Source organism: Pipistrellus kuhlii, unplaced genomic scaffold (assembly GCF_014108245.1).
Source record: "Pipistrellus kuhlii isolate mPipKuh1 unplaced genomic scaffold, mPipKuh1.p scaffold_m20_p_1, whole genome shotgun sequence".
Classification (NCBI taxonomy): domain Eukaryota; kingdom Metazoa; phylum Chordata; class Mammalia; order Chiroptera; family Vespertilionidae; genus Pipistrellus; species Pipistrellus kuhlii.
The window spans coordinates 34476568-34498787 of record NW_023425404.1 but is presented as its reverse complement, the minus strand read 5'-3'; the positions used below and the strand labels follow the sequence as shown (position 1 = coordinate 34498787).

The 22220-nt window shown below is 42.3% G+C and overlaps 1 protein-coding gene across 10 annotated transcripts in view; it reads right to left on the bottom strand.

Moving 5' to 3' along the window:
• Nucleotides 1-2247: 2247 nt before the first annotated feature.
• CSNK1G1 (casein kinase 1 gamma 1) overlaps nucleotides 2248-22220 on the bottom strand; it is a 123403-nt gene continuing 103430 nt past the window's right edge. For 5 of the 10 annotated variants that reach the window (XM_045581635.1, XM_036439339.2, XM_036439357.2 and 2 more), the window contains 3 exons: nucleotides 15523-15629; nucleotides 12354-12377; nucleotides 2248-8072 (listed from right to left, as the gene is read on the bottom strand). In XM_045581635.1, the coding sequence (XP_045437591.1) occupies nucleotides 8018-8072; nucleotides 12354-12377; nucleotides 15523-15629 (186 nt within the window). In that variant the 3' untranslated portion in view covers nucleotides 2248-8017. Of the gene's footprint in view, nucleotides 8073-12353; nucleotides 12378-15522; nucleotides 15630-16248; nucleotides 16481-16722; nucleotides 16778-22220 lie in introns of all 10 variants that reach the window. The other 5 variants (XR_006741647.1, XR_006741648.1, XM_036439346.2 and 2 more) reach the window with 3 other exon arrangements.

Below are 22220 nucleotides of genomic sequence, written 5' to 3'. Positions count from 1 at the left end.
AATGATGAGAATCATTAATTGGCTGCCTTCTGCATGCCCCCCACTGGGGATGGAGCCGGCAACCCAGGCATATGCAACCCAGCATGTGCGTTTGACTGGAATGGAACCCACACTCTCTCCACTGAGCCAAACCAGCTAGGGCTCAACTAACTTCCTTTACCTATTTTTCCAAGTAACTACATTTTTTTGGTGAACAACGATTGTGTTGCATTTATTTTGTGTATACTGTAGCTCCCCCAGACCTGCTGCAGGGCTGTGCTCTTTGAGTTAGTGTCACATTAGCACCCAGATGGAAAATAATACATGCCAAGGTTTGAGTTTTGGCCTCCCTTTTCTAGACCTTCAGAAAGATCAGGGATGGTTGTTAGATGCCTTCCCATCCCTATTTCAGGTATTCACATATGCTTGGTGTGAGTCTACAACATATACTTCAGTACCCGAGTCTTACACACACCAAAGTATATCTTTCCAAAACGTGCACCTATGATGTTATTAACATCTTTAAAACTATTTTTCAAAAATTATAAAAATTTTTGGTCTTCACAGCCCAGATTGTAGGTAGGCATGTCTGTTTCTCTCCCTAAACTCTGCAGTTGGGTCTCTATGAGGTGCTGACCTAAGTTTCAGGTTATGCATGGCCACTGGCGTAAGTTTAACTTGTCCTTCCTTACACTGGCTGCAGAGTTGCAACAGACAAATCTCACATAAACACAAATAACATTTGCTATTTTTGAATCTTCACATCTTAATCCAGGCCACCTCAATCAGGTGGAAATCATTGCACTGACAAAGATGATCTTCCAGCTGAACCGGTTTGGCTCAGTGGATGGAGCCTGCGGACTGAAAAGTCCCGGGTTCGATTCCAGTTAAGAGCATGTGCCTTGGTTGTGGGCACATCCCTCGTGGGGGGTGTGCAAGAGGCGGCTGATCGATGATTCTCATCAATGTTTCTGACTCTCCCTCTCTCTTCCCCTCTGTAAAAAATCAATAATATATATATAATCAATAATATATATATATATATAAAAGATGATCTTCCAAACAACTCCCCCTTAATTCTGAGAATCTGTGAAGCCTTTTTCCCACTCATAGATCTTATACTGCTATGGAAGCCACTGAGAAAAATGTTCACCAAACTGTATTTTCAAAGTAGCCTTCTCAACGGGAGGCGCAAATGCTAAAATGGCTTAAAAACAGCCTTCTTCCCCCACCTTTTTCCACCAATTTTGAAAGAAAAAAAAATAAGTTTGGTGGATAAAATGGTCTCAATGTGAAGTTTTTCTCTCATAAAGATCTTATATGTTTTTCCTGTTTTTACTTGCCTGCCAGTGAAAAAAAACCAAATCCTTACTAGTAATTGAATAGTGAAAAGAAAAAAACAACAGAAAAAATGCAACCAATCACGCCAGATTGGCAGTTGTTTCTGTGACCAATATATGCCCTTATGAGTTTATATTGCATATCCCAGTTATATCTTTTGTCTGTATAGGTGTCTGTATAATTCTGCTCATTAGTGGAGCAGAATTATAAAACTATTCAAAGCTGTTCCATAAAGCAGATCCTAACTTCCTGGTGTTCCACCACCTAAGATCCACAGGGATATTGGAACTAGTAATGTTAATAGTGAATGTCCAAATCCTGCCAGGATTATATGTTTTAGATTTTTAATTGATTTTTATTTTACTTTTTAAAATATTTTATTGCTCTTTTATAGAGAGGAAGGGGGAGGGATAGAGAGTTAGAAACATCAAGCAGCTGCACACCCACTACTGGGGATGTGTCCACAACCCAAGGTACATGCCCTTGACCTGAATCGAACCTAGGACCCTTCACTCTGCAGGCCGAAGCTCTATCCACTGAGCCAAACCGGTTAGGGCTAGATTTTGTTGATTTTGAGAGAGAGAGGAAAAGAGAAACATCAATGTATCACACCTATCAGCTGCCTCCTGCTCGCCTTCTACTGGGGCAGGCATGTGCTCCTGACTGGAAATTGAACCTGGGACCCTTCCGTCTGCAGGTTGACGCTCTATCCACTGGGCCAAACCAGTTAGGGCAGGAATATTCATTTTCATAGTGACCCAGAAGAGAAGGCAATGTATAGCCCAAATAAATGAAGACTGTCCAAATATCACATTATTTTCATTCACTGGAGGCTTGAATCCTACCCAAGTTAGTCCTAGCCAGATTCTTAAGTTACAAATGAGCCAGGGGAGATAAAAACTAGAAAAATCAACCAAACAAACAAAATTAGCCAAGAAAGGTAGGACATTTTATTTTACATACAAAAAGGGTGCAAACTGAGTCCTTTCCTCCCCAAATTGGGGAAGAGGTATACTTAAAGATCACATTTGTGTTTTCCATGGTGCCCTAGGAACTGGGCTACTTTGAGATAACTTATCAAGACCCATTTCCCCATTTTCTCCAAAGAAGGCTACTTCCTCTGCAGAGGAGGTTTTCCTAATGATGTTACAAACCTCTCCTGGAGGAATAATTTCAAATACACTTGAAACTGACATTCATGTTTAAAAATACTACAAGTTTCATTTTCACAGCTGAGCTTTGTGACCAGTGCCAGGGTTTATGAAACATTACACATCTAAAACAATAGGTAAGAGAGAGAGAAAACAAAGGCATTTAACAATGATCAGACACATCCACACATCAATTAAAACTGATTTCCACAACTGATTTAGACATTATCTAGTCTCAAAAAAATTGCAATCAACATCCAACTATCTTTTTAAAAGTATCGATACAATGGGCAAAGATGAATGAAACAAACAAAATAATAATAAATTAGAGCACGTATTCAAAATGGGCATTGATGAATCAACATTATTTTCCATTGGGGAGGGCTTATAATATTTTTGGCTTCTATATCTTTTCTGCTCTTTATTCTTCTGCTTGATAAATGGGGCTCCTTCCCAGAACCAGCTTGCTATGACACTAATTTGATAAGTTCACTTGTTACTTGCTTACTTTCAAGGATATTCACAACACATGATCCCAGCAGCCTGGGCTGAGTTTTTATGGAAGTGAAATGCACACAAATGAGCACACAGACACAAGCATACAAATGCAACCACACACAACCATCCATAAATATATTTTTCTCCAAAGAAATGGCTCATCTTTCCTGAGACATTCCTAACAAATTGATAAGCCTCTGAAAAAGCTTTCTGCACAAGGGCTGGCCTGGGATTTGGTCTGGAGCTCATGAAGAGGAACACTGAAAAGGTCTCAGCTGCCTGAAAGAGGGGTGTGTGGGGAAGGGACACTCAGGACAGCTGTCCTCTCGTGTTACTGGGATGTCTGCATTGCATCCCCTTTACTACCATGGATAGCCCTCTGAGCTGAGATTTTGAAGATGCTGATGGCACTGGAAAGATGATTGTGAGAAGAAGGAAACTAATAAAATTGTCTACCAAACTGAGGTTTCTGAATAACATCAAGTTTGGTAATCACTAGAAATACATGGAGTTCATTTTTTCCTTTGTAAGCTGATCTATAAATACTGGAGTGGACTTCCTGGTTGCTTTTTGAGGAAATATGTCAACTATTACTCTCTATATCCAGGGAATCTACTTACTACTTTGAATACAATGAAGAAACCTACTCTTTTTCACTTAGTCACTTGCAAAAGGAGTTAGGGCAAACATGTTGACTGCTTGATTGATGAGATTTCCAAGATTTGTGTCTAAAGAATTGCTCAAAACTCTGCAAACCCTCAGAAGGGCCAAGGCTTCCTCTTGTTCATGTACATCCCCCTGGCCCCACCAAAAAATAAAAATCCCACAAGAAAACAAAACCATGGAAATCCCATTTTAATTCCTACCAGTCCACTATGGGGAAGACTGAATGTCACTGTCCATCAACCTCTAGAAGGGACTTGCCTGGACCCCTGGTGTCAGCAAAAGCAAAACCCCCAGAGACAAGTGCCTGTTATTTACACGGCCAATCCAGATGGTGCGCCTAGATATCCTGGCCCCCTAAGGGTTTCTGGAATTTGCCCACCTTGGGATAATGGCAGGGATGGTGGCAGTGAACTGGCAAAAGCAATGTTGGCTATATGGCGCTGCAAGCTTCTACCCAGTCTGAGAAACTCTAGGGTGGCAACACTGGAGATAACTCACTGGGCATGGAAACAGGTTTAAAGATGAACATGGAAGAGGTGACTGGGACACACGAGGCATGTGGACAGAGGAGAGTTGCATCAGAAGAACAATCATGTTCTTTTGAGAAGATGCTTTCTAGGCTGCCATGGAAGTACTTATTTTTGAAAAATGCATGCTCACTGGGAGGGGGTAAAGAGTTATATCTTTTGCATAAAAAGTTAAGGCTATGATCCGTAGTAACCACTCTGACATAACATTACCATCACTGCATATTTCTAACATTGGAAGTGATTACGAACACTGAGAATCGACACTGCACATGTACTACCAGTGTACATTTCCAGTGCACTGAGTGGAAGTTACTTTAGAGGCAGTGGACACCTCTTCTGGCTAATGTAGGGGCTGTTTCTATGTAGTTGGAGTTCACTGAGATTAACAGGCATTCAGCACTTCTACAGCAAACCCCAGGATCCTGCTGTCTCCTATAGCCCTTGCATTCCAGAGCAAAATGGAGCTTTATTTGGAGCCCAATCTAGTCATCTGACTGTACCTCTCTAGATCTTGTTTACTCCTAGACAGACCCAAAATAGCAGGAGAGTGTGAATTAAGGCAGTCCTGAAAGCACACTGCTCTGGCACACTCTGCCCGCCCCTGCAGAGCTGTCTGGAATGAGATCACTGGGAAATGCCAAGGTGTGTAGAATAAATGCTCAACCCTTACTTGCTTAGACTTCGCAGACACAAGTCATGCTCTGGTCACAAGGGAAAAAGAACCCTTTATGCCTGTCCTGCTAGCCTCAATCTGCTCAGGATACAATGCCTGAAGGTGTGCAGGGCTTAGGAGAACTCGCAATGGTATAATATCATGGATTTTGTATGAACAGACGTTAGTACTAAATGCTAATTCAGAAACAATCGCATCAATTCCAAAGGAATTGGCATCATGGCTGTGAAAAGAAGAAATCTCAAAAACTATAGAGCAAGTGGATTTGGGTAGGTGGTGGGTGAAGGGAGTGCCCAACCCCAAGGACCTGACTGAGGCATACAGCTAAGCAACTATAGCAACAGAGCGGAGGAGGGAGCCCTGATGTGTTGTTGGGGATAGAAAGGTACTCATCTAAAAAATTATTTTTAAAGAAAATCACAATTTCTCAGGGGTGTGGGACCGCCTTGCAGTACCAATGGTCCTGGGAGGATCACCATTGGGCCTGTATGCCAGAGGGGCCTGGGGCCTTCATCTTTGTTATGAAAATCAAATATCTAGCAAGAGATTTATGGAGGGCAGAGTGAAAAAACAATGCATTAGGAAGGTCCCCCTTCTCCCCAAAACTTGCTCAGATTCAACCCATCAAGAGCTAGCCTTTAAAAAAAATTAAGATCAAGAAAATCACAAACCCAGCTGCAAGGGGGCTTGCCCTACAGCCAAGCTGGTCACTGCCTTTGCTTTTTTTGTGGAAGCAGGGGGTGGGGAGGCACTTAGGAGGGTATGGAGTGCCAAGAGGCTCCAGGCTCTGCCACCCTTTCCCCTTGCTCTCCCTTGAGAGGCAAGGCTTTTTTTATACAGAAAATTACAGTTGCCCAAATACCAACTGAGAAACTATGTAAGTTTCAGTGATTACACCTTAACCACTAGATTATGTCAAGGAAACAAATCCCAATATTTGAAATCCTTGTGGGGAAGGGGTTTGGTACTGTGTCTCCCAGCCACTATTTTGTCTGCAGGGAAATTTCTTTTAAAAGAAATGGAAGATTACAATCTTTATATAAGCTAAGCAGGTTTGAAGCCAGCGGGATGGTATTTCTTGGCAAGGCCTGATGGAACAGAGGAAGCCCCGTAATTTTGTTTCATGCTACTACTATTTCTGTCAAATTCATCAAGGGACTTGTCAGAAAATGCCAACTACCAGAAAGTATCCCACACCCTCCAATCCAAAAGACAGCCCTACACCTCAAGTCAGGGGCAATGATTTCTGTTCCCAAAATCACCGAAATAAGTCATCAGCCATTGCCTTCCATGCTTAGCTATCAATATCTCTACTCCCAAATAGAAGACCTCGTTCCCTGATGTAAACAATCTCTTCTCCTCTGACATCTGGAACAAGAGGTCACTGGATAAGCCACTGAACTCAAATAAAACTGAGCATGAGAAGATGAACTATGTATTAATACTTTTTTAAAGCAATGAATGAGGAACCGAGACTCTTCATGGCAGCATGTCGTGTGACTATACCATGGGGACTAGCTGGGTGGAGAAGAGCATACTGGGGAGAACAAGCTCTAGATGCATGGCCATCTTATTTGGAAGGAGTCTATGTCTAATTGAGAAGATAATTTCAGAGCTTTCATTTCAGTCTCCTTTCCCCTGGAATCCTCCAGCACCAATTAATCTCACCTTCCTGCTCCTCCAGCCCCATGCACTAGTCCTGAGCCTGCTGCTGCGGACCTGCCAGGAGAAAATCTGCAGGTGCTTGGTTTCTGATAAGGCAGGCCAGCCCACATGTCTAACTCAGCTGTTGAGGCAGACAGTACATACGAGTTTTATTTCCTGGCCCTGTGATGCCAAATCCTGAGTTTCCTTTGGCAGTTGGAAGGCAGGTTCATTTTCCTCTTTTTGACCACTAGTGGTAATATGGTATAGCTGTTTCATCACTAATTTTGTTCCCCAAAATTGGTAAGGAAGTCACATGGCTATCTAGTTGGAAGTCCCTGGCAGTGGAGAAAACAGTTTGTTTGTTTTTAAAGTTATCTCCTTCTCTGGGATGAAATATCTCCTGCCATGGTCTGGCTTGGCTGGCTCATCCCATGTGTCGGAGAGGTTAGGTTGTCCAAACTGCAGGCTGATAAGGTCAAGAGGCTCTGGGAGGACATTCTTCAGTAGCTGAGAAGATGAATGAAAATTCAAGTATGTTTCTTTGCCAACCTGAGTGTTTACTCAGAATGACATAGAGTTTGGCTTCTTCTCTTCTGGGTGCTGCTCACCCAACTCTTTCCATTGAGATGTCCTCTGGACCCATGTTCTCTCTGAATGGCTTGGCTGGCCCCATCCCCCTCAAAACAGAAAATAAGTAAAACTCCCAATATAACCAGACACAATATGCATCTGCCATGTTTTTTGTTAAAAAACAAACAAACAGAAAAAAAAACCCAATAAACTAAAAGTGCAATAAAGTCAGTTTTTTCCCATTGTTCAGAACTATTTGCATTGTTCTACTACTGACTGGAGAACAGAGTTCACTTGTCAAGAAAGCTAAGAACGCCAACACATGGGGACAGTAGACTGCAGATTTCTCAGTTTGTGTCCTACAGTGTAACCTCACAAGAGGGAGGGAGGGAGTAAACTGTACCCCACGGCCAGCTGAGGATGAAGGCTGGGCAGGCACAGAGGAAGAGGGAGCCAGATATCCCTGGAAGGTGGAGAAGGTTCTTCTCCAGCTCAGGCCTGCCATCTTCCTCCTACCTTCTTGGCCGCAAGCCAGCTTCTAGAGTTCCTTCGGCAGACAAAGCCTTCAACTCACTAGCTTTAGTGCTGGAGAGGACTGAGGGCAGGGCAAGGATCAGGAGTAAACTAAGGGAGGGAAGAGAATAGTAGTCCTTGAGTTTTTGTGAATGACACCTTCACTGTAAACAATAGGAAGGAGAGTCAACCAAGTGGCCCCAAGGGCAAGCAGTGGAGGAGCAGCAGCTCTGGGACCTGCTCAGAGCCTCAGGCAGGTGGGGACAGCCACTGACCCACTGGGCCCTGGCTCCCCACACTGGCTCCTTCTGGGGGCATCTCTTTTCTTCTTTTTGGTTTGGATCTCCACCATCCCCTGCAGAGGAGTCCTTTCCAATGAGAAATGGCAGGAGCTGCAGGTGCAATCGAGTCAGAGTCCCCAGGACCTGAGGACTCCTGGGAGGCACTGGTCACTTATGGCGCTGAGCAGTCTTCTTCCTTTTCCTCTTAAAGAAACAGCAGCACCTGGGGCACAAGGAACATTTCAAGTCAGGTGAGAGGCTGCAGCTTCCAAGAGCCTCTGCTTCCTGCAGGGAGTGGAAGTCTCCCCTTGGCACCCACCCACAGGGCCACCCACCATCTACAGTGCACATCCTGAAGGCAATAGGCAGTGTCTTCCAGGAAAGCCAAGGCAAGTAGCTGCTTCACTTCAATCTGCAGCTACCAAAATGCCACAGGCTAGGCATGGCCAAAACAAACATTTTTGGAAAAAGAACACCCAACCCAGATGCCTCATCTTTCTGGAGAACCAAGACTGGGGGTCTCAGGTCTGCATAAAAATAGGCTGCACTGACTGCCCCTTGATATAGAGCACAAAATTATTTAATGCAACTACAGTGGTCAGCAGGCATGGAGGCTAAACTAAGGTAAACAAAAACCCCCAAAAGTATGATAGTTGGAACTCTAGGAGTATCGTGCAATGTTACCAATGAAGGAATAAGGATTCTCTATTCCCATCCCAGCCCCACCCAGCTACATGGAGTAGGCGGGAGAAACCCTGATTCTTATAAGAACTGGGAGCCCAGATATCCTGATTGGAATCAGTACAGTGCACTCTTCATTCAGCGATCAAAGCCACAGACCAGGAGCTGATCATCAGGGGGCATCTGGTGGGAGGTCTTCAACTCAGCTTCCAGACACTGCTGCTGCTGAGCCAGATGGTTACAGGACCGACCCTGATTAGGGTGGTGATTGGTCCTGCTCCTTCATGAGCCTTCCAAGTGCTGCCTCCTGGGCAACAGCCATAGCCCTGGCACATCCCTAGGCGTGAGTATCCTCTCCTTACTCCTGCCTTTGGAATAGGAAGCACCTCTTGCTCAGGTAGTGACTAATCCAGAAGGGAGTGATGAGGGCTATGACATGGCTGGTGCAAAATATGTCCTTTCTAGGACGCTGACACATGGGAAATGAGAAGGTGGCGAATGAGTCAAAGATGCCTGATGATGGCGAAGAGTAACTTTGGAAGTATAATTCAGATTTGCTGGACCCTTGAAAGAAAAGCTTTTCTTTAAAAAAAAAAAAAATCAATATATATAATTGATTTTCCACAGAAAGGAAGGAAGAGGAATAGAGAGCTAGAAACGTCGATGAGAGAGAAACATCGACCAGCTGCCTCCTGCACACCCCCCACCGGAGACGTGCCCGCAGCCAATGTACATGCCCTTGACCGGAATCAAACCTGGGACTTTTCAGTCCACAGATCGACGCTCTATCCACTGGAGCCAAACCGGTTTCGGCAAGAAAAGCTTTTCTGACAAAACTATCTTTGAGTTGCCTGCCTATCCTTCCAGACTTAATGGCAGGAATATTCATATAAAAATAAAGAACTGTTGCTTACTTCCTAAACCCCCAGTTCACCACTTTAGTTAAGATTCTCTGCTTTTCAGCCAGACCCCTTTGTGTTTCCTATACCCATTGGTTTATTATTAAAAAGTTGAACATTTCTTAGAATGTTAAAATAGGCATTTAAACAGACAATAATGGACTTTATAATCTGAATGAATCAAGCATGGATTTTGGAAATGAGAGCACCTTAAGAGGTTCCTAAAATTTTTCAAGAGTATTAATGTCATTTGTAAAGTACTATTAACAGGTATGAATACGATTACTAAACGAAGTGTAATGTGTATTTGGAGACTGAATATATTCTTTTAAATTAAAATGAGCAACACTTCTGATTGTTTAAAAGTCATCAATGGCATCCCTGAGGAAGGGTTCAAGAAAATGAATCCATGCCACAGCCCCCACCCAGCCAGTACACATATGCTTTAGAAAAAAGACATTTTCCAAGTCGAATGTCATGAGATTAATATTAAACAAGGCAAATTGAATCTCATGGAAACACCAATATTTCAATATATTTACCTGTTCCCTATTAACCGTGACTTTCAGAGGGATCACTAACATTTAAGCCAATCTCTATTCTTATTCCTTTTAGAGGATGTTAAGATGATGATTTTGTGTTTTTAAGCAAAAGCAATCATAAAAAAGTTTGAAATACTGTTTAAATCCATTTCAAGTGTCGGGACTTTTCTTTTACCTCCTCCAAAGCAAGTCATAAAAATTGTCTGTTTATAAGTGTATCATAACCTGATATGCAACACGGCTCACCTGATTGGAGAAGAGTGTGAACTGTGGTTTAGCACCCCAAGATAATTTTTGCTGGTTACTGTAGTTAAAGCTTAAGCAGTAGCAGAAACTTTTAATAATTCTACAATCTGCTTAACTCTTTGGTTTCTGTGGTAACTACCGGCAATAGGCCCATTACATTAAACTTGGTCAAATCTGGACCAAACGCAAATTGACACCATTCAGATATCTTACTATCAGAAGAGAATGAAGGTGAGGAATGAACACTTCTTGGGTCTTAGATTTGCTTCCAGTTGATTCTTTGATTGGACAATCAGAAGATCTTAACATGCTAGAGTGAAACATGATGGAGTGAAAGTCGATCTATTCTCTATATTCACAAGCCACCAATTGGAGGCCCTTCCCCCAGGCCTCTGAGCCACTTATTTTGCCTTTTCTATGAGCCCTCCAAGTGCTCATAGAAAAGGCTGCCTCCTGAACGACAGCCAAAGCCCTGGCACATCCCTGAGCTGAGGTATTCCCTCCTTACTTCTGCCTTTGGAATAGGGAATGCCTCTTGCTCAGGTAGTGACTGGTCCAGAGGGGGGTGATGAGAGCTGTGGCAAGGCCAGTGCAAAATATATGTATGTTCTCTTACTCTGTCCTGCTCTCTCCCTTCACCTACTCCTTTGCTCTGCTTCTCTGCTTGTCCTTGCTGTACTTGTACACTCTTGCCTTACTCTAATAGCTGGCTCAGGTCCCGCAGTGTCCATGAAGTCTTCCTTGACCATTCTGTCCACAGTGACCTCTCAAGGGACAATGACACAAGTATCCTGGAGAACCAGTTGTCCTTTCTAGTATGTATGTCTTCTCTCTCTAGAGAGATGGTTCCTAAGCCCTTTGGGGAAGGCCTTGGGACCTCCTAGAGTTCCAAGCACTGAGTTGGATGAGCACCCAGTAGGCCTTATATTTGCAGTCAGAATCACATGACTGATATCTCACAGAGAAAAATAGACTACAGCACTGTCAGATCACACAAACTTACGTTTGCTAAATAACCAGGCCCAATGTACTCCTCCAAGACTGTAAATTCTATCTTCATAAAACCCAGTTGTTACCTTTAATATACATCCCTGACCCTGGGAAGCCCTGTAGGCCACTTGGCTTAGGGTTCAGAAAACAATGCTTAACTCAGTCACAGAAGACAAACAGAAACAAGGCAGTCATAGAGGCCAGCAGGCCATTACCACCACACAGAGCGTGATCCCAGGCATGCAGACAACGTGGGAGAGTACAGCTACAGGCTGCAAGAAACCACCTAGTGCAGGAGGACCTGGAAGGTCACAGGCAGTGTCCAGGAAGAAAGCTGGGGAGGAGGCTCTGTCTTATAGCAAGAATGCGCCTCACCAAACGTGGATGGATTCTTTAGGGTTTCTCTTCCTATACACCTCATGTTGTTCCTAAGAATGCATTTGAGGAACCAGGAAAAGAGGCTCCAATATCTCATTGGCCACGGCAGCCCCTGGCCCACTATACTCTCTTATAGGAAGAGGACAACAAAAAAGGAAAAAAGGACAATAAACAAACAAACAAAAATAAACAAAATAACAATGACAAAATATCCATCTCTTTCCCATGGAGTTCTCTTTTTTTGAGAAACTCATATTCTACAATGGAAGAACCAGCTGAACAAAAAAGAGAAGTCACAGATTTTTCCAAAGTAGTTGATTTCCAGGTAGAAACCATGCTGCAGAATGTGAGATTATCCAGCAACAATTGTCCTTGGAGTTATGAAGAATAATATTAAACAACTGACATAGTAACTTTGTCCTCCTACGTCTGTCCCTCTCTGAAGGATAACATCTGGGGCTATTAATTTGAGAAAAAAAACTCATTCAATTAAAAGTAAAGAGTAATTTTGAATACTGTGGGATAGGTATTGTTATGACAGGAGGAGGCAGCAATTAGGTGGGTTTGAAAGGAAAGAAGGAATAGATTAATTCCTAGATACAGGTTTGCCCCATCCCCACCTTGTGGATCTAGTTCCCAGTCTAGGTGGTTATGGCAAAGGTGGCATATGGAAGCCATTCAGTGTTCTTAAGGCATTTTGTTTGGCTTTGCCAATCCAGCCCAGACTGGTCCGCTCCCCTAGCATGTGGACTGGAGAGAGGGACTCACCACAGGTTGAGCATTTTCAGGCAGCTACAGAGTGTGTAAAGAGAAAAACACAGAAAGGAAGAGAGAGAAAGAGATATTAGTCCACAGACGTGAGATGGAAGCTACTCCCTGTGAGCCATGCAAACATGCAGTATGTTGTGTCTGTGTTCAGTTGCCTCCTCTGTCAAGGTAGGCCCAGGCCACTTGGTCCCCACACTAGAGTGGAGGGGGCAGGTGCCTGATAGAAGCATCATGATGGGAGCTGGATCTCAGTGAGGGGTAAAACGAAACAGAGTTGATGAGTGCCCCAGAATGGGCTTTCCTGAGCATGTTCCAGGAAGGTAACAGAGCAAATGATCCTGCTTATAAGAATTCAATTGAGCACCAAAGCCAAGCCAAATTATTCCCACATGAAGTCTTAGTGTGCAATTTGTTAAGCTAACCTCCCAACTATTCTGAGGCTTTTACAAATCTTACATGCCTGACCAAAACAGTCAGCAGTTAGCTCTTCTTCTCAAGGGGAAAACAGGCTTAAGAGATACTTTATTTTATTAGGAGAGGATTGAGTGAGGAGGATCACTGTTCTGGATTAAGGTATAACTGCAGAGAAGGGCTTACATCTCATTCTTATTAATTTTCAGGAGAAATGAGGCCTGAATTTGCTAATTTACAGCAGAAGTCAGTGGATAATAAAAAATTCCAGCATTCTTACTGTTACAAAAGTCAACCAAAAAACTGCCTTGCCTCACTACTCTTCTAATCATACTCAAACAACGTATTCCTGCAGCTAGCAAAAAGGGATGTTAGATGCTCATTTGTACATGGAACAAAAACTAAGACCATCTAAGTTCTCTCCTCCTTTATACAAAACAAGCTGGACAAGGAACCCCAAACTAAAAGCTTGGAAGTGAAGGTTTCACAGTCTCCCCAGGACCCTAGTTGAATCTCAATATAGGCAACATCCTCTTTTTTCCACAACTAGGCTGCAGGGACAAATGGCATCACAGCTGCCTGTGTGGGACGCCTTGTGCTTCTCTAGCTGTGACCTATTCCCGTGAAAATGATCAAGCAGGTGGACACATGGCTTGTTGGTCCTATCTCCCCCCATCCACCCTCCACATACACACACATACAAATAGAAGACCAAGAAGAAAAACATATGGCTGTGCCCTGAAAGTTCACTGGGCAAGATGGATTGATAGCTCATGAAATCACTAGGGGAATCAGCACACAAAAATGCCTTAAACTATAAGCTTTGGATGACATTTGGTTAAATACAATTGCTCCCCTCTGGTTTCCCCACCTTTAAGGCCCAAACCTGAAACTGGTAGCAAAGAGGCACAATGGTTCCTTTTTGCTAAATGGGGAGACGTTAAGCTCTCTTCACATCCTAGAACAGAATACACCAAACTGGGATCTCTTTGTGAATGACCCCCTGTCTTACATACAGGACACATACACCATACTCACATACACAGTTAGTGTATACATTTACTGGAATGAAATGAATAGGTTCAAAAGATAAACCTGCATAGGGCACGTTGTAATATTAAAGCCCATTCTACCTTGATATTCAAAGTATTGTATGTTATTAAAAGCAGAGCTAAATTTCTAGGCTTCAAAATAATAGCCATGGCAGTGAGGTGGGGGTGGGAATAGGTACAGCCGTCTTTCAAGCCCAGACCACACCTAGTGCAGTGATTCCTAAACCTGACTAAACATTTAAATCACCTCGACTTTACAAATTCCTAATACTCGGGCCATATTCCAGATAAATTAAATCAGAATCTCTAGGGCCAGGATTCAGACATTTGTATTTTCTACCAAGTTCCAGGTGACTCCAAAGTGCATCCAAGGCTGAAAACCCATAGGGAAGGAGTAACACACTGTTTACTCAGGAGAAGAGTTCTGTCATGGAAACTGAAAAACTGTGAATGTCATTAACATCTCCAAAGGCCCTGGAAGTGCGGAGCATGTTTCCTTACTGAAATAGCTTCTTCCCGGCGTTAGAAACTCCCCTGCCCCCTGTATGAGGCAGGGCCGCACAAAAGTAGGAGAGGAGCACCGGAAGCTGCCCACAGTCAGCAGGGACTCGACAGCAGACAGGTTAAGTCATCCTCACTTGCTTTTTTTTTTAATCTATGGGAAGGAATCCTCAAGACCTGGTTTTCTGAGAAAAGGATCTCCTGGAAGCAAAGTGAGCTAAGCATGTAGATGGGGCAACAGAAGATTGGGCAAAAGGGACCAAAGTGCATCTGGAAGGAAGAAGAATGCAGGTCTTGGAGGCTCTAGAGACCACTTAGGATGCAAAATCACTATAAATGAGCAGGACAAGGGGTAGCCTGAATGTTCTAAAAGGCTTGGCAGCAGTAACTGATTTGTAAAGGACTTCTCTCTTCCTACCTCATGTCGTCTTGAAGGTTAAATCTGCATTTGAATTTGGGATGGGGCAAAAAGGAAAAGAAGTGATAGAAATGCTACTTTTATTGTAGAATCAGCAGTTATTTCACTTTCCACCCCATATTCTAAAAGTTTAAACACAGACCATGCAGAGCACCGAGGGCTGGTGGTATGGACAGGGCAAGACATTTACATGCAAGAGCATCAGAAAAAGAGGTGGGGAAATCTCCTCACCCTTTTGGGATTAGTGTGATTTCCTTTCCTTCTCAAGATCCTTCACTCATAGGTACAGAGACTATTTTCCTTGCCTGATTTATCTGAGTCTCTCTGAATCCAGAATCATTTAAGTGAGAACAAAATGTCCCTGAAACCCTTGCTCCAGGACTATATATGCAGAATGGTTAGCCAAGAACCCGAAGTTTCATGCTGTTCAGCATAGCCCATGGTTGAGATAAGCAGATTTTTCTGGGTCCTAGGGAGTAAAAAGATCCAGGGCACCAAAAGGCTCATGACTACTATCTATTATAGATGTTCTATCATGATTCTTTTAGTTCACTATGTCTTTTGCCTCATGTGGACTAGAGAAATATGACTGTCTTCTGGAAATCACAACTAAAGAGGGGCAGCAGCAGCCTTATAATACCATGCAAAAATAAAATGGTCAAAAGAAGAAAGCTAAGGACACAAGCATGAGGAATTCAGTCTGAGATGAGCAGCACACAGAGAGGAAGAGACAGGTAAAAGATTTCTCAATCTATGACTCAAGAGCCCCCTTGAAAGATGAACATACTTAGCTTCCTCCACTACTTCCACCTCAGCGTGAGCTGTGATTGGTGCATTGGAGTGGGCTCCTGTGGGGTCATCGACATTCAGCTCTCCATTGGTTGAGCTAACCACCTGAAACAGAAAGACAGAGTGTGACAGACACCATGACAATAGGAGCCTCCTGCCAGTGCCAGAGAGGGTCACTAAGGGAGATCTGGACTCTTGCTTAGGTACTAGTCAGGCAGTGTCTGGAATGTTAGTTTTCCTGGGTTGAGGGCCAATTGTTCTAAGTTAGGAAAGGTTCTAGATCTTATCATGTGAGAACACAAAACTCAATGATATATACATACAATGATGATAACTTCCATACTGAATGCCTACTCTGTGTCATGGACTCTACTAGATTGTGTGTGTGTGTGTGTGTGTGTGTGTCTTATGTATGTGTAAATTTAATCTCCACAAAAATCCTAAATCCTTTACTTAAAAATCTGTATTACTCTCTTTAATTCTACTCCTCTTATTATGCTATAATTATATATAGACTCAGTGATGATGTTAAAAAAATTCTACAAGGGAGGTCAATAGTGGGCATCAGAAACTTATAAGCGATCACACTTTCCTTCAGAAATTTCTTCATGGCTTTGACCATCAGTTTGAAGTTACTCAAAAAACAAGACTGCCACGTCCTCTCTGGTCAGAGGGCAGACGGTAAGGAAACTTTCCCCTGGAAGACCAGTCTTATTTCAACAACCTTTATTTCAGGCTCAGTGTCATCCCAGCTCTCACTGATGGTCCCCGAATTGTAACTGAAGGCTCTCACTCCTGTCATCTGGTTAATGTGGACCCGATCAGGCTTCTCGTGCTTGTGCAGTTGCTTCTGTCACCTGGTTTCATTTCCAGCACATGATTCCTGTTTATGTGGGTGCTGGGGAGTGGAAAAAGGGACCCCGCTGCACAAACCACTCTGTTGTTAAAGATCTTGGCTGAAATATGGGAGAGAACCAAAATAGAATAAATGGTTCGGCTATCATATGCCCTTGGGTAAGTAACTTCATTTACTTGAGACTGTTTCTTACAGTTTGATATGAGAATTATATAAGAAAATGTATAAGACAGTGTCTGATATAATACCTGGTGCACAATAATGGAGGCAGCATAACAAAGTAAAAAGAAATGGGCTCTAGACTTAGTCACTCTGGGTTTGAACCCTAGCTCCACCACTTACTTGCTGTGGGTCCTTGGGCAAGATCCTCAATCTTTCTGTGCCTGAGCTTCCTAATCTGTAAAATGGGGAAACAATGCTGCTTACCTAATTGGGTTACTGTGTAGACAATCCACAGAAAGTGCTTAGCCCAGTGCCATGGTACATAGCAATGGTTCAATAAATATTCATATTACTGTTATTCTCCCTTTATAAATGTTTATTCTTATCTCCCTCTACCTCTGGGGTCCTTACCAGCAATTAATTCGTAAACATTTCCTACATAGTCATAAAGAGGAAGGTGGGAAATGGGAGTCTTTAGGGTATTTATTCAAAGGAAAAAGAGCAGACAAGGTGAATACTACTTATTAGTAGTCTATGCCCAACATTATGATTAAATCAACAATATTTATTGTCACTAATAATACATGCTTTAAAAAAAATAAAACAATGTTGTACAGTTAAAGAAACCTACAACATTAAATTTGGACTTACCCAAGGGAGACCCACATTTCTGCTAGGGATCCAAATTAGCATCTCCGCTTAATGGAACCATCCAATATTATTTATCTCCTGACATATATATATATATGCCTAAGTGACTGCCTGACCATTCAACCATCCAACCAGTAGCTATGACTTGCACTGATCACCAGGAGGCAAACACTCAATGCAGGAGCAGAAACCACAGATGTGGAAACATGGGACAGACTTATGCATCTCAGAGGAAAGGAGGGAGAGGGGAGGGCAGGAAGAGATTAACCAAAGATCTTATATGAATACTAGAGGCCCAGTGCACAGATTTGTGCATTGGTGGGGTCCCTTGGCTTGGTCTGCACCCTCTCACAATCCGGGATCCCTCAGTGGATGTCAGAGAGCCAGTTTTGATCCCGCAGGCCAGGCTGAGGGACCCTACTAGTGTACAAATCCATGCACAGAGCCTCTAGTTATATAATAAATACTATATAACATTATCTATGTAGTATTCTTACAAAAAAAGTTTTATCTGAATCTAAGTATGATGAAACAAACTGACAAATCCAAAATGTGGGACCATTCTATAGGACAAAAAGACTGGACTCTTAAAAAAAAAAAAGACGTCTTAAGCTCAGTGGTTAGAGCGTTGGCCTGCGGACTGAAGGGTCCCGGTTTTGATTCTGGTCAAGGGCATGTACTTTGGTTGCAGGCACATCCCCAATAGGGAGTGTGCAAGAGGCAGGTGATCAATGTTTCTCTCTCATCAATGTTTCTAGCTCTCTATCCCTCTCCATTCCTCTGTGTAAAAAAAAACACAACACAAATATTATATATATATATATATATATATATATATATATATATATATATATTTATTTAAAAAAGAGGCATAACAACCAAATGTAATGTACAACCTTTGATGAAATCTGAAACACAGTAAAATTAATTTTGGGGACAATTGGGGGAAATGTGACATGTACTATACATTAGATATTATGGAATTATTAATTTTCTTGGCTATAAAATTATGTTACCAGTTACACAAGAGAATGTTTCTGTTCTTAGGAGATGTAGGCTGAAGTATTCTGAGATGAATATAATGACTACATTTAAATTGTTTAGTGAACACTCCCCCTGCCTCCCTCAACCCCTCATACATAATTAAAGCAAAATATGACAAAATCTTAATCATTTGTTAATCTAGGTTAAGGACATACACATAATCAAAGGGAGAGGCTATCCTCACTTTACAGACTAGATAGTTATCTGTATCAATGAGAATCTGGTCTCAAATGAATCAGGTACAAATGGGAACCTTAATACCTGCTGTCCAGTTTTAAACTTAATTGTACTTTGGGAATCAATCTGGGCCTCAGAGCATCCACAAAATTATTTCAGATGGAGCTACAGTGTGCTAAACCACTGAACTGCTGCCTATATGTGCAGTGCAAAAACACTAGTGTAGGTGACTGAAGGGCTGGATTCTGGCTTAGCTCTATCACAACATACTCTGCGAGTCTTGCTTTTTAACTGTTAGATTATGTCAATAACGTTGGTCCTATCAACTTCATAATTACTAAGGTAAGCACAATGATATTGAGCAAAAACAATTTGAAAAATTGTAAATAACCTTTTGAATATAATGAATTATTAGTATTTTTAAACAATATCATTTTTATATTATTTTCTATTGAATTTTTAAAGTAAACTATTTCTTTTTAAAAAATGTGGTTTTTTGGTTGTTGTTGTATAATCCTTACGTGAGGATATTTTTTCATTGATTTTTAGAGAGAATGGAAGAGAGGGGGAAAGACAGAGAAAAATATTGATGTGAGAGAAAAACGTCAATTGGCTGCCTCCTGCACAAGTCCCAACCAGTGCCTAGGCCAGTGAGGAGCCTGCAATCGAAGTATGTGCCCTGGAATTGAACCTAGGACCCTTTGGTCTGCAGGTTGATACTCTACCCACTGAACCAAACTGACTAAGGCTAAAAAAAAATATATGTTTTTGTTGATTTTAGAGAGGAAAGGAGAAGGAGAGAGAGAAATGTCAATGATGAGAAAGAATCATCAACCAGCTACTTCTTGCATGCTCTCTACTGGCGATGGAGCCCAAAACCTAGCATGTGCCCTAACCAGGAAATTGAAGCAATGACCTCATGATTCCTGGGTTGATGCTCAACCACTGAGCCACACCCAGCTGGGCTAAACTTTATTTCTATATCTGGAATACTGACATTTATTTTGCTGTTATCACTATTAAAATTAATCCCACATTTCTCTGCCTATATCACACAAGAACAAATCAATTACTATCTATGGGATTATTCATGAAAGAGAATAAGGTGAAGTACTATTTTGAACTTTAGACCTTAATATTGGTATTATCTCTTTTGGGAGTTTAAAAAATTTGAATTAAGTCCACATTTTTCAAAATATTAATGTGAAGAAAAATCAGAGTTGTGTACCAAAAGAATAAGTGCTTTAGCTGATAACTTTTCAATCCTATTTCTCACAACTAACATACTTGGTAATTCTCTACTTAAGTTTCACTATCCTACTTAATAAAAGAGTAATATGCAAATTAACCACCACTCCCCTATACCCATCACCCACGCCCACCACCCAATCAGAGCAAGCAAATAAACCCAACCAAGATGGCTACGGCACAGAGAGCAGTAGGGAGGCTTGGGTTTCCCAGGCAACAGAAGAAGCCAGGCTTTCTGCCTGCTCTTGCCAGTCTAGGCCTCCACTCAAGGCTGCAAAGTTTCAATTATAGAAGGTAAATAAATCCAAAAGAAATGGCGGCAGCCATGGAGCTGGAGAGAGCAGGCTAGGGTTGCCCCCAGCAATGGAGAAAGCAAAACTTTCCGCATACCCTGGCTGGCCCAGGCCTCTACTTAAGGCTACAAAGTTTCAATTATAGAAGGTACATAAGTCCCAATAGAAATGGCTGCTGGCCATGGAGCAAGCAGGAGGCTTGGCTCCGCTCCAGGCTACAAAGTTTCAATTATAGAAGATAAATTCCAGATACCAGGGCCTCTGCTTGGGTCTCCAGGGCGCATGGCTGGCCTGCAAACCACCACAGGCCGCTGTTCAGTCCGCCCCATGCCCCAAGGGTACACCCTTGATCCCCGCCACCCTTCAGGGCAAACCAGCTGGCCTCCACCCATGTACCAGGCCTCTATCCTATCTAATAAGAGTAATATGCAGATTGACCACCACTCCAACATAATATGGCTGCCCCTATCTGGTCAAAGATCCTGCCCCTATATGGACACAAGATGGCCACCACAAGATGGTCAGCAGGGGAGGGCAGTTGGGAGGGACCAGGCCTGCAAGGGAGGGCAGTTGAGATGGACCAGGCCTGAAAGGGAGGGCAGCTGGGGGTGATCAAGCCTTCAGGAAAGGGCAGTTAGGGGTGACCAGGCCAGTAGAGGAGGGAAGTTGGGGCAAATAGCCTGGCAAGAGAGCAGTTAGACATTAATCAGGCTGGCATGGGAGTGGTTAGGGGTGATCAGGCTGGCAGGCAGAAGCAGTTAGGGGCAATCAGGAAGGCAGGCAGGCGAGCAGTTGTGAGTCAACAATCCTGGATTGTGAGAGGAATGTCTGACTGCGCAGTCGGACATCCCTTGAGGGGTCCCAGATTGGAGAGAGTGCAAGCTGGGCTGAGAGACAACCCCCTGCTCCCATGCATGAATTTCGTGCACTGGGCCTCTACTCTCTAATACTGACCTTAACAAGGAATGTAAATAATTAAAAATTATAAAGATTTGAGCAAAATAAATAATGACTATATCTTAAATGTCATTCTTAAGCCTCAGGCCCTTTCTTGGTCTCACATATGTACAGATATTTCCTATATGTTTTAATTTAAACAACATTAGAGTCATTTTTTTGAAAGAGAAAAACATACTGTCTTTTTGAATTTGGGCCTCTACATATGGAAAAGCTATGGAAATATTGGGATGATGGGGACTATAGGAATCTGCCTATTAAATAAGTTGGAAGGGGAGTGTCCATATGCTTCAGCAGAGCAAACTTCTCAGAGTCCTGCACCTCTACTGGGTAGGTCATGGTATCAGCAGGTCATCAAGGTTAGGCTAAGCATGATTTTCTGGTATTAGAAACAAACCAGCAATAAACATTCTAGAGCTGCAATGTCTAACATAGTAGCTACTAGCCACATATGACTACTAAAATGTGTCTAATCCAAATTAAGATGTTTGCTTTTAATCTGGATGTAAGAGTAAACTACATGCTAGATAGTTTTAAAAAGGTAAAATATTTCTAATATTTTTAATATTGACTACATGGGTTAAATGTATTATTAAAGTTAGTTTCACCTGTTTCTTTTTACATTTTAAAAAAAATATGTTTTCACTGATTTCAGAGAGGAAGGGAGAAGGAGAGATAGAAATATCAGTGATGAGAAAGAATTATAATATTGATTGGCTGCCTCTTACATGCCCCCTACTGGGGATAGATCCTAGACCGAAATTGAACCCAGGACCCTTCAGTCCTTAGGCTCATGCTCTATCCACTGAGCCAAACCAACTAGGGTTCTTTTTACTTTTTTAATGTGATTACTAGGAAATTTTAAATTACAAAAGTGACTCATATTTCTTTTAACAGCCATGATCTATTATAGAATCTATAATATTTTATTGATTTTTTACAGAGAGGAAGAGAGAGGGATAGAGAGTTAGAAACATCAATGAGAGAGAATCATTGATCAGCTGCCTCTTGCACACCCTCCACCGGGGATGTGCCCGCAATCAAGGCACATGCCCCAACCGGAATTGAACCTGGGACCTTTCAGTTCGCAGGCCGACGCTCTATCCACTGAGCCAAACCGGTTTTGGCACAACATGCATCTTAATTAATCATTTTTGGCATTATATTCACTTTTTCCATTCATCTGTTCTCCCATTATAATTTATCCTATCCTATATTTTTAAAAATAATTTATTCTATAATTTTGATTAGCTCAATTGTTAGTGTTTGTGTTATGACTATTAAATGCTATTTGCAACTGTGCTATGA